This window comes from Dendropsophus ebraccatus, chromosome 6 (genome assembly GCF_027789765.1).
Source record: "Dendropsophus ebraccatus isolate aDenEbr1 chromosome 6, aDenEbr1.pat, whole genome shotgun sequence".
Classification (NCBI taxonomy): domain Eukaryota; kingdom Metazoa; phylum Chordata; class Amphibia; order Anura; family Hylidae; genus Dendropsophus; species Dendropsophus ebraccatus.
This window is the reverse complement of record NC_091459.1, coordinates 53,438,942-53,452,404: the sequence shown is the minus strand read 5'-3', so window position 1 is coordinate 53,452,404 and position 13,463 is coordinate 53,438,942. Positions and strand designations below refer to the sequence as shown.

Below are 13,463 nucleotides of genomic sequence, written 5' to 3'. Positions count from 1 at the left end.
AGAGGCGTTCAAGGGAGAGGGGCCTGCGCCGGTCTTTGTAAATGTCACCCTGGGTTTTGAACACATAGGCCCACATTTATTATGGCTTTTTTTAGTTGAATATTTGCACCCTTTCTGAGTTTAAATTTTTGTGCAAGTAAGAAAAATTGTACAAATTCACAAAGTTTTTTGCGCACAGTAGATTTCACACAAATGAAGCCTGCAATAAAAGAAGGCATACGGGGAAAAAGTAGACTGAATGATAACATTTCACCATAGTAACTTTACTTTCAACTCTGTTAATTTGTTCCCTTTTTATTCTCATATAATTGTAGGAAATAAAAGAAAGTGAAATGAAAGGAATAGCAGTGAACCATTTACAGGTTCATCCAAATGGAAGACGATTGTTAATTCATACAAAGGACAGCACGGTCCGAATCATGGATCTTAGAATGTAAGCATTTTCCTCCATGCTCTTGAGTTTAGTTTGTTGCAGAAACAGTGCCACACATGTCTATGAGCGATGTATGATATTGATGCCTAGTGTGATTAGATCAAAGAAACCTTTAAAGGGCTACTCCAGCAAAAACTATTTTCTTTCAAATCAGATTTGTCATTTATGTTTATTAAAAAAAAATCTTCAGTCTTCCAGTACTTATCAGTTGCTGTATGTCCTGCTTTAATCGGCGTATTCTTTCCAGTCTGATATGGTTCTTTCTGCTGCCACCTCTGTCCATGTCAGGATCTGTTCAGAGCAGTAGTAAATCTCCATAGGAAACCCTTCTTTTCAGACCGTCCAGTCATGACAGCACCACCTGGAGATTGAATGCCATTAGTCCTAATAGGAACAGGAAGCACGAGAGGTTAAAAAGGGCCCCTCCCCATCTCACCCTCAGTGTTTTCCTGTTCCTATCAGGACATAGCACGTGAGGTCCTACCTCCTCCTGGTCCTGGGGCTGACAGCGGGATCAGGGTCTGAAGTGGCGGTCAGGCAGGCGGGGGGCATCTGGCCGGGTCCCCAGGTCTCCTCCACAGTCTGCACTGGGTCGCGCGGAATCTGTGCCTCCCGGTCCCATCTTCTCCTCGCTGCCGCGCTCTCGGAGTCTAAGCAGCGGGGAGGGAGTGCTGCGACTCCATTGCCGGGCCGCGGGACCATGAGTGTGTCTTCCCCTGGTCTCTTCCGGTCCCGGGGTGAGCGTGGCGTCTGACGTCACGCGCAGGGCGCGATGCATGCTGGGACCGGAAGCTCCGCCCCCAAGATGGCGCCGACCACCGGGAAATCGCTGGGTCAGCGTGGGGTCTCCGGAGGGCGTGCTTGCGCCACAGGGCGCCAATTACAAGCTGGTCTGAGGTCTGACAGTCATATATAAGGTAAGACTTATAGTCATTCGGTCTCTTTGCCTCTAGCACTATGGACGCCCTCCGCTCTGAATCTGTGGAGCAGGCCGCCTCTGCCAGCAATGTGAGTAGCTAACCCTTAGGGGGTCCACTTGCTTACTTTATGTACCTATCAGTAATGGCTTCCTTCTCTCCTTAGGGAGACAAGGAGCCACATACACGGAGATGTGTTATCTGCAAAGACAAATTGTCTGAAGGATATGTTAAACCTCTCTGTCCAGGATGTACATCCAATATTGTGAGACAGGAGTCCCCTTCCCTAGTTGAGGAACTCCGAAAAATGATTAATCAAGAGGTGAAAGCCACAGTTTCTGCTGCCCTGACCAAAGACAGGTCTGAGTCGCCTGAGCCACCTCCTAAGAAACATAGACGTATTATTTCTGATTCTGACTCCGATGAACAGCCTCTGTCTTCGGGTGACAAATCCGGTGAGGAACAAACCGTAGTTGTCCCTGAGACATTGGAAGAACCTAAAAGATACTATTTCTCGGCTGAGGATACAGATATCTTATTAAACGCAATCAGAAATACTATGGATATCAAAGAAATCCAGGAGTCTCTAAATAAACAGGACAAGATGTTTGCGGGTCTTAAGCCTAGGAAAAAGCGTGTGTTCCCTATTCATAGTAACATCAAAGATATGATTCTAGACGAGTGGCGTGACCCTGAAAGAAGATTGCAAATACCTAAGGAATTTAGGTTGAGATTCCCCTTTGATGAGACAGATGTCAACCTCTGGTCGGAGTCACCAAAGATTGATATCCAAGTAGCTAAAGTGGTAAAGAAAACCTCCCTCCCCTTTGAGGATGCCTCGCAGCTTAAAGACCCCATAGATAGGAAAATGGACGGTTTGCTGCGTAAGTCATGGGATTCTGCCGCTGCTGCGCTAAATCCTAATATAGCCGCTACCAGTGCTGCCCGATCTCTGTTTGTATGGTTGGAGGAACTGGAAAATCATCTCCGTAATAAGTCCTCTAGAGAAGATTTGCTTAAGTCTGTACCTATGCTGAAACTGGCCACAGCATTTCTGGTGGACGTTTCAGCAGAATCTGTCCGCTTCGCAGCAAAAAATGTAGCCCTCACCAACTCTGTTAGGAGGGCACTCTGGCTAAAAAGCTGGGAAGGTGATAACCTCTCTAAAACTAAATTGTGTGCCATTCCCTTCGAAGGATCTCTAGTGTTCGGATCAGTTCTCGATTCCATCCTGGAGAAAGCGGCGGACAGGAAAAAGGATTTTCCTAAAGAGAAGACACCTAAAGGTAAACAGAATTTTCGTCCCTATAGGCAGAATACCACCCCCTCTTATAGAGGAAAAGGGAAATCTGGGAGATGGAGCTATCCCAAGGGCGGCAAAGGGAGAGAGTTCATGCTCAATCCCAAACCCGCAGACAAAAAACAATGACTCGATCCCGGTAGGAGGGAGGCTCTCCCATTTCGTTCACCTGTGGGAGAATATAACATCAAATCCTTTCATATTGTCAACAATAGAGAAAGGTTACAAGATAGAGTTTTCAGACCTCCCTCCTCCGAGATTCTGCACAACCAATCTCGACTCAGACCTATTGAACACCCGTCTGTGGCTAGGCGTATTAGAACTTCTCTCGTTGGAAGCTGTTGTTCCAGTTCCCCCCTCCCAACAGGGTCAAGGCCATTACTCCCGGTTATTTCTAGTCCAGAAATCAAATGGAGCTTTCAGGACAATCATAAACCTCAAGCCTCTAAACCGAGTAGTAGCCTACAAGAGATTCAAAATGGAAACTCTAAAAACAGCAATTCCATTAATATCCAAGGGAGCTTGGCTAGCCACAATAGACTTGAAAGACGCTTACTTTCATGTTCCCATCTACGAGAACCATCAAAAATACCTAAGATTTGCTCTGATACACAACAATACCACTCATCACTTCCAATTCAAGGCACTCCCATTCGGAATAGCCTCTGCCCCCCGGATATTCACGAAGGTGATGGTGGAAGTGATAGCCTATCTCAGGGTAAAAGGCGTAATGATAATTCCTTATTTAGACGACCTACTTATTGTTGCTCAATCCAAAGAACAACTGAATGCACACATTGTTTTGACCATTTCCTCTCTCCAAGATTTAGGCTGGATTGTGAACGTTCAAAAATCGGATCTGACCCCAGCCCACAGGAAAAAATTTCTGGGCATGATACTAGATACGGAAAGACAGGTGACCTTTCTTCCCCAGGACAAGGTACAAACTCTTCTGGACAAATTCAGGAAGTTTGCCAGGAAGACAACAACAACGGTCCGGGAGGCAATGTCCATTCTCGGCTCCATGACATCATGCATGTCGGCAGTACCGTGGTGCCAGAGTCACTCACGCATTCTGCAAACCCAAATCCTGAAAACCTGGGACCGTCTTCAGTCGCACCTAGATGCAAAGATGCCAGTGTCAACACAGATAAAGCGGTCGATGAAATGGTGGTTAGACGAAAAAAATCTAATAAAAGGACTTCGCTGGTCCCCTCTTCAGACGGTAACCCTGACGACAGACGCCAGCCAATGGGGGTGGGGAGCACATGTTCAAGACCTATACCTTCAGGGGCAGTGGTCGGAAAAGACAAGCCGGTGCTCATCAAACCTAAGAGAACTGAAGGCAGTATACAAAGCACTAAAAGGTGCAGAACATCTCCTACACGGAAAGGATGTCAAAATATACTCAGACAATGCGACTACAGTGGCGTTCATAAATCACCAAGGGGGGACACGTCACTCGCTCCTACAAAAAATGGCAGCAGAAATCTTCAGCTGGGCGGAAGTACACCTTCAATCATTGTCAGCAGTCCACCTAAAAGGGACAAACAACACAAAAGCGGACTTTTTGAGTCGAGAAAAGATATTACCAGGAGAATGGAGCCTAAATCAACAAGAGTTCCTGAACCTAACAGAAAGATGGGGAACTCCGGAGGTGGACCTATTCGCCACAAAGAAAAACAGAAAAGTGGAAAGGTTTTACTCCCTAAACCCAAAGGACAATCCGGAGGCGGTGGACGCGCTAATCCAGCCATGGAATTTCCATCTAGCCTACGCGTTTCCTCCATTTCCCCTGTTAGGAAGAGCACTACAGAAAATCCTAGTTGCTCATACTCAGGTAATCTTCATAGCTCCGGTATGGCCAAAAAGAAGTTGGTTTTGTCTCCTAAAAAAGCTGACAATAGAAGGTCCCCTCCTACTACCTCAAAGGGAAGATCTTCTCGTCCAGGGCCCGCTAAATCACCAAGGGATTCAACAACTCCACTTAGCGGCCTGGCTACTGAGAAGTCCCTCCTAGCTCGCAGGGGCCTTTCGCCAAGAGTGATCGACACTATGCTAAGTAGCAAAAAGGATGTTACATCCTCCATTTACTTGAAATATTGGAAAAAATTCTGCACATGGTGTGGCGACATTCCCCCTGATCCCTGCAAACCGAACATGCCGCAAATACTGGATTTCCTACAACAAGGTCTAGATAAAGGACTTTCGCTTAGTACACTTAAGGTCCAGGTGTCTGCGTTAGGTTGCTTCTTCGATTCACCAATCGCGGAGCACAGGTGGGTTAAAAGATTTTTCAAAGCAGTTTCGAGGTTAAAACCGAAAATCTCGAACCTTACTCCACCCTGGGACTTAAACCTAGTCCTACAGGCACTAACCCAAAAACCTTTTGAACCTATCCAGGAACTATCTACAAGATTTTTGACACTAAAGACCATTTTCTTAGTTGCCATAACATCGGCAAAAAGAGTCGGCGAGATCCAGGCACTCTCCACGGAAGAACCGTACCTTACGGTTCTAGACGATAGAATTGTCCTCAAGCTGAACCCGTCTTTCTTTCCTAAGGTGGTTTCAAATTTCCACAGGTCACAAGATATCATCTTGCCGTCCTTTTGTGATCCTCCTAAAAACGACCAGGAAATTTGTTTCCATACCTTAGATGTTCGCAGGGCAGTTCTCACTTATCTTCAAAATACCAAAACCTGGAGAATAGATGCTAATCTGTTTCTCCAATTTCAAGGCCCCAACAGGGGCAAGAAAGCTTCAAAGGCATCTATATCAAGATGGATGAAATCAGCAATCGCAGAAGCCTATAAAGCTTCAAATAGAGAAGTACCAAAAGCCTTAAAAGCGCATTCTACTCGAGCTATGTCTGTCTCCTGGGCAGAGAAATCTGCAGCTTCGCTTGAACAGATTTGCAGAGCGGCTACATGGTCATCCCCTCATACCTTCTATCGACACTACAAGCTAAACGTGGCCACGTCCCAAGATCTAGCGTTCGGACGAAAAGTGCTGCAGGCTGTGGTCCCCCCCTAATTGATGATCTGGTATGTCTCCAGGTGGTGCTGTCATGACTGGACGGTCTGAAAAGCGAGAATTATTACTCACCGATAATTCGTTTTTCATGAGTCCATCATGACAGCACCCGTTTATTACCCGCCCTTATTATACGATATGATACTTGTGTTAAGATATGCTATGTTGATAGTAATTGATAAACACTGAGGGTGAGATGGGGAGGGGCCCTTTTTAACCTCTCGTGCTTCCTGTTCCTATTAGGACTAATGGCATTCAATCTCCAGGTGGTGCTGTCATGATGGACTCATGAAAAACGAATTATCGGTGAGTAATAATTCTCGCTTTCTCTTGACAGTACCTGACATGGACAGAGGTGGCAGCAGAGAGCACTGTGTCAAACTGAAAAAATACACCACTTCCTGCAGGACATACAGCAGCTGTTAAGTACTGAACGACTGGAGATTTTTTTAATAGGAGTAAATTACAAATCTATATAATTTTCTGGAACCAATTAAATTGAAAAAAAATTCCTTTAATTCTGAGATTTACTGTGTAGTTTCACTATAGTAAGTTTACGTTCCTAGTTTGTGTGACATACAAGTTGCACAGTATTTGACTGTCAAGGTACTTTCCTCTGCTATATGTTGTGTAAAACATAGGAAAAGGCAAAAGAAAAAACTGTAATTACCTATTTCGTATAGTAAAGCAAATGTAAATAGTAAATGCCTAATGTTTTTATATATATTGCCTGTTTGGCAATCTTGGTGGTGTGGGCCATTTTTCAAACCAACGTCTGGTTCCGGCCATCCATGCCAGTTTCTTGATCTGCAGTTAGAGCAGGTCCAGCATCCCTAGTTCACCGATATCCCTTCCTCTCGGTGATGTGGCAAGACTTTATTCTGAAGGAGGAGCATCACTAAGGGGATATTGGTGAACTGAGGGCGCTGGGCCAGCTACCTCCTTATGGGTAGCTGTCCATTCAGTTGGAGCCTTGGGGGTGATTTGTGGGAATTTCAACACAAAGCTTCTGTTCTGCAGGTGTTTTAGGCAATTTCCACAGTATTACTAAGTTTTACATGGTATATACTGTTGGGTCCTCTTACACGTCTTTGGTTGAAGAATTCTGCAGGTGGTGATACACTTCGGCATACATGTTTTTTGGTCACCAGTAGGGACTGTTCTTGAGTATCCTAGGGTGATCACTTGTATCCTCCATGATGCAAATAAGAAAAATGGTAGCGGAGATTAAATTCTTCCAAAGACACCATTGACTGCATTGTATACACAAATAAACGAATCCTCTAGTAGTTACCGGATTCGTTTTTGTATAAAACTTTAACCATATTTAATAATAGTCTATTTTTCTAGTACTTTAATTTTATATTACAGACTGGCTGCAAAAAAATATATTGGAGTCACAAATTACAGAGAGAAACTTCACAGCACCGTCACACCATGTGGAACTTTTGTCGTAGCAGGTAGTGAGGATGGGGTGGCATACGTATGGAATGCTGAAACAGGTGAGACATACTATAAATTCATCGCTTTACGTCAACTTGTTTTACATAGTAAATTAACATTATATTGACCCATAGACTGGTAAATATTGATATGATATTATTTATACTTTATACTTTAATGAACATGGTTTTTAAAGATCATTACTGGTTATGTATTTTATCCTAGGGGATCAGGTAGCAAAGTATACAGAACTCTCCTATACAGCCCCACTTCGAGACGTGGCCTTTCATCCTCATGAACACATGGTGGCATTCTGTGCCTTTGGATTGAGTCAGCCAATTATTGTATATATGTATGACTACAAGGGTGAGAATGATACATGTATTTTCCATTAATTGTCCTGTATTATAACATTGTATAGTCTGACAACCAAAATTTAAAGGGTGTGCTCTTGTATTTCAGTTAGGAATTGGTGTGGACCATAAACTGCACTGTAAGAAGCACAAGTGATCCCTGTCTGTAGTTTAGGTAAAGGGGGATTTCTGATCAAAATGAAAGCAGGCAGGGGAGTGGTATAACATAATAAAGAAGCACTACTTGCCTGTCCCCGCAGCACTTTGTCACTGGCTCACTGGCCGCCAGAGGGCTCCAGTTTCTTCTGGGTTCTCTTGTCGTCACAACCCAGCAGGGAGGGCCTGCTTAGCTAGTCAGAGACTACAGCAGTCCCCCGTCACTGTCTGGCTGAGTCAGTATTCCTGAGCAGGGTTGTGATGTTGGAGGAACTGGAGACTCAGGAGCTCATCGGCAGTCAGTAAGCCTGCGGGGACATGATGATGGTTAAGTAGACCATCTTTATTATGTTCTGATCCTGCACCCCCTTGCCTAAGGGCCCTATTCCACCGGACAATTATCGTTCAGATTATCGATAAATCGTTCGAATCTAAACAATAATCGTTCGGTTGAAATGCAGTTAACCATTAACGACCGAACGAGAAATCGTTGATCGCTTTATAAGACCTGGACCTATTTTTATCGTTGCTCGTTTGCAAAACGTTCACAAATCGTTTGCATTGAATAAGATGTCGTTCGCAGTAGATACGAACGCAATAACGAAAAAAAAGCGGAGAAAAAACAATCGCAAATATGATCATAAGTAACGATTATCGTTCCATGGAAATGAGTGAACGTTTTCAGGTCTTTCGCAATAGCGGTCGTTTGAGATTGTTAATCGTTAACGATTATGCGAACGATAATCATCCGGTGGAATAGGGCCCTAAAGCGGATTTTTCATTTTGGCTGGAACTCACTTTTTAAGTGTCACTGTCGTTTATAACTTTCAAAATCTAAATCAACAGTATATGTGATACTGTTACATTCATTATTTCTTTTTTAGTTATCATGGAGAACACGGCACTTTCTGTTTTCTCTGACTGTGTTTTTTTCTCAAAGAGTGAGAAAACAGGAAGTCCCTTGTTTCTCAGGTCATCTGAGCACTCACAGAAAAGGCAGTAATGTGATTGATGGTCATATTGGGGGAGATTTATCAAAGGGTGTAAAATTAAGACTAGTGCAAACTTCCCACAGCAACAAATCACAGCTCAGCTTTAGGCAGTGCTGAAAGAAAAGAGGAGCTGTGATTGGTTGTTGTGGGCAGTTTGCACCAGTCTAAATTTTACACCCTTTGATAAATCTCCCCCATTGAGTTGTGACTCTCTGTACTGGCTGGGACTTCATGGGGGAGATTTATCAAAGGGTGTAAATTTTAGACTGGTGCAAACTGCCCACAGCAACCAATCACAGCTCAGCTTCCAGCTCTGGTGAAAGAAAAGAGGAGCTGTGATTGGTTGCTGTGGCAAGTTTGCCCCAGTCTAAATTTTACACCCTTTGATAAATCTCCCCCCATGTGTTTTAGTCTTTTTTTTCAACAAAAAAATAATAAATGTATATTGCAAACTTGCTTTATATCACATCTACTGTTGATTTAGATTTTAAAAGTTATAACGACAGTGGCACTTTAAGTACTACATCTTTTGTAAAGCTGCTCAGGTGACCCAGGCTTCTTTTTATTTTCCTAGAATTCTGTGTAAAAGGGATTTATGGCTTCCAGCAGCTCTTTCTGACTGATGTATGGAAGAGCTTGCTTTAGCTACATTATTTACCATATTATTTTTTCATTATACTTCTTTTTCTTTTTTTTTTCTTATTTTGGGATGACATTTTGTTTGGCTTCAGAACCAATTTATAGTTTTCAATAGAGTTTTGTTTTCAACAAACAATATTTTAAACATACTGTACAATTGTCAATTTTGTAAGTTAAAGTGAATTTACCATAACATTATTATGGTACTGTAACATTAGTTTCTCCCCTCTGTGACACTCCTCCATTAGAATCGACAGGGCCGCGTCACAGAGTGGAGGGGATTTCGTCACACTGGGGGGCATCGGGCCCACCTCCAGTGTATAGTGCCGGGCCATTGCACGAGAAAAGAAAAAAAAAATTGATTTACTTAATGGTACATTCTCTTTAATGAGACACTGTTCATTTTCATTTAAGTGACTCTACCAGCACCTAAACTCAAGTTGCTGACAGTGTGCATTAACCCCTTGCCCCAAAATGACGTCCTGGGACGTCATGAAATGCCAGTGCTTAATGCATCATGACGTCCCAGGACGTCATGAAAGTAAACAAGCACTGTGCAAAATCGCACAGTGATGTTAACTGTTTTTGGGCACCGGCAGGCCCCAGGGTCTCCTAGCAACAGCCAGGAAACACACCTGAGCCCCGATGGTCAGTTTAACCCTATAGATGCCATGGTCAGTACTGACCGTGGAATCTATAGGATTGACAGGAGGAGGGAGCTCCCCCTGTCACCCATCGGGACCCGTGCAGTGTGATGGGGAGTCCCGACGTGTGGCTGAGCCTGCTCATAATCAGTGGAGCCTGGCCCCCCGGCTTATCTGCAGATCTGACCCCCGCGCCCCCCCCCCCTCCCGCTGAGTACATATAGTAGTATATAGGAGTGACAGGAGGAGGGATCTCCCCCTGTCACCTATCGGGACCCTCACAGCGCGATCGCGGGGTCCCGATGTGTCCCCCAGCTTGTGGAATCAGTGCACCAGTAACTGCAGAAGCCTGTGAGATCGCGCCGAAGGCTTTGTCTCACACACTAAGTGACAGCCTGTCAGATCCTGCGGCGCGATCTCACAGGCTTCTGTGCAGTAGTTACTGTAGTGTAGTAGTAGCAGCAGTTACGATCGCGGGGTCCCGATGTGTCCCCCAGCTTGTAGAATCATTGCACCAGTAACTGCTGCTACTACTACACTACAGTAACTACTGCACAGAAGCCTGTGAGGTCGTGCCGCAGGATCTGACAGGCTGTCACTTAGGCTGCATTCACACGTTCCGGGAAGTTGTCCGTGCTCACGGATCCGTGCGCACGGACAATTTTACAGCCCATTGCTTTCTATGGGGCTATTCAGATGTTCCGTGATTTCACGGATCCGTGATCCGTTCCGTTAAAAAATAGGACATGTCATTACTGGGAACGGATGCATGGAAAGGATTCCCCATAGAAATCAATGAGATCCGTGTTTTTCACGGATGTGACATCCGTGTTCATCCGTGAAAAACACGGATGTGATGTAATCAATGTCATGTAAAATACTGTAAGACAGATCCGTGAAAAAAACGGGCACGGATACAAAACGGATGCAAAACGGACTGTTTTGCACGGATCACGGAGGTAGCTGCCGGACCACAATCACGGACCGGGAAAATCACTGAACGTGTGAATGCAGCCTTAGCGTGTGAGACAAAGCCTTCGGCGCGATCTCACAGGCTTCTGCAGTTACTGGTGCACTGATTCCACAAGCTGGGGGACACATCGGGACCCCGCGATCGCGCTGTGAGGGTCCCCATAGGTGACAGGGGGAGATCCCTCCTCCTGCCACTCCTATATACTACTATATGTACTCGGGAGGGGGGGGCGCGGGGGTCAGATCTGCAGATAAGCCGGGGGGCCAGGCTCCACTGATTATGAGCAGGCTCAGCCACAAGTCAGGACTCCCCATCACACTGCACGGGTCCCGATGGGTGACAGGGGGAGCTCCCTCCTCCTGTCAATCCTATAGATTGCACACATCGGGACCCTGTGATAGCTAGTATAACACATAGTAGTACAACAGAATTGATATGTGCTATACCTGTCAATGTCAGGCTATAGCACATAGCAGTACTGATAAACTACTATTTGTTATACTAGCTATCACAGGGTCCTGATGTGTGTGTGTGCTTGCACTGTGTACCTGCTAAACATGGCCCCCAGTATGGTAACCTGTGAGATTGCGCCACAGGCTCTGTCTCACAGGCTGTCAGTGTAAAACTGACAGGTATGGCACATAGCAGCACTGATGTACTGATGTACTGCTATGTGGTATACTAGCGAACTAACGATTGCAGCGTTAAGTCCCATAGGGGAACAAAATAATAAAGTTAAAAAATAAATTAAATAAATAAAGTGTAAAAACATAAATAAAATAATAAAGTAAAAAAATGTAGATTTTAACTTTATGGCAAAATGCTTAAGACTTTCCTCCAACACCTGTGAGGTCTAAATGCTCATTACACCCCTAGAAGAATTTTATGTGATGTCCAGTTTCCAAAATCGCGTAATTTCTGGGGGGTTTCCTCTGTAATAGCATCATGGGGGGTGCTGCAAACGCACATGGTCCCTAAAAACGTTCAACAAAATATGTGAGAAGAGCATCTTTCCCCAAACAACAGTTTGTGACCCATATAGGGTACTGCTGACAAATTTTTTGTATTATTTCCTTGTCTGTCTTATTATATTAGAAATCTCAAGCCAAAAATGAATTTTACTGCAATTTTTTTACATTTTCATTGCCCACTGCTAAATACTTTCTCCAAACACCTGGGGAGTGCTTATACTTACTACACCCCTGGATGATTCATTTGAAGGGTTTAGTTTCCAAAATGGGGTCACTTGTGGGGGCGGTCCACTCTGCTGATACTACAGGGGCACTCCAAGCGCATGTTGCACCCAGAAACTGCTCCATGAAAATATACACTGAAAATGCAAAAGGACACTCCTTCCCTTCTAAGCCCTGCCATATGGTTTATACCCCCATATGGGGTACTTTTGTACTCAGGAGAACTTGCGTTACAAATTTTGGGGTGAATTTTTGCATATGTTCTTTGTGAAAATATGAAATTTTAAACTAAAACAAAATATTAATGGAAAAAAAGCCAATCTTTAATTTTTTATGTCCTAATAAGAAATGCTTTCCTCAAACACCTGTAAGGTCAAAATGCTCACTACACCTCTCAATTAAATGTTTGAGGGGTGCAGTTTTTAATATGGGGTAACGTATGGGGGTTTATAACATACAAGCTGCTCCACTTCACTTCACAAATGGACTGGTCCCTAAAAAAATAGATTTTTGAAATTTTCATGAAAATGTGAAAATTGCTGAGAAACTTCTAAGCATTGTAGCATCCTAGGAAAATAAAATATGTTAACCAAATCATGCCAGCACATAGCAAACGTATTGCTAATGTGACTTAGTAACTCATTTATGTGGTGTGATCTACTTTTTTAGAAGCAGAAATTTTCAGTCATACTAATGCTAATTTTTCAAATTTTTCATAACATTTTGCACTTTTTTCCCACAAAATACCAAAAATATTGACTGATTGAATACAATAACATAAAGTACAATGTGTTATAATGAAATAAAGTGAGACAGGTCAGATTATGAAAAATGAGCTTGGTCATTAAGGCCAAAACAGGCTGCGGAGGCAAGGGGTTAAGCAACAGTTTCCTAGTTAGCAGGTTACCTTTGCCTTAGCTCTCGGGGTAGGGAATGCTGCACAATTTCATATCTTCCACTGTAATCAAGAGTCAAAGATGATTCGTGGTAAAGCGTTTGTGACGCTCTCTGGCATGCCTTCCCACTCCTTCCTTCTGCCCTTTATCAATGAATATGCACGCTCGCACCAGTCTCCATGTTTGCGCATGTGCCCATGCGGTCAAGGGCCTCTTTTCTTTGTTGTTCACACAGGTGCCGCAGACCGGGGAAGTGGCGCATGCATGCTGAGTGTCTTGACTGTGGCATTGGCTTCAGCCCCTTAGCACGCATGCGCATCTGCTGGTATGCGCTGGGACAGACCTCAGCAAGGAATTTTGACACTGTTTGGCGCACTGAGGGGCTGAAGCCAACAGTTAGGACACGCAGCACACATGCGTTGCTGCACAAACGGCACAGAGAGGAGTGATATGACTGCCACTTGCACAAACTCTCAGGACGGTATGCA

General features: G+C 44.2%; 1 protein-coding gene across 4 annotated transcripts in view; it reads left to right on the top strand.

Moving 5' to 3' along the window:
- Window positions 1–13,463, top strand: part of AHI1 (Abelson helper integration site 1) — a 144,552-nt gene that overhangs the window by 39,303 nt on the left and 91,786 nt on the right. For all 4 annotated transcript variants that reach the window (XM_069974987.1, XM_069974985.1, XM_069974988.1 and 1 more), the window contains exons 15-17: window positions 315–433; window positions 7,058–7,188; window positions 7,355–7,495. In XM_069974987.1, the coding sequence (XP_069831088.1) occupies window positions 315–433; window positions 7,058–7,188; window positions 7,355–7,495 (391 nt within the window). The remainder of the gene's footprint in view (window positions 1–314; window positions 434–7,057; window positions 7,189–7,354; window positions 7,496–13,463) is intronic.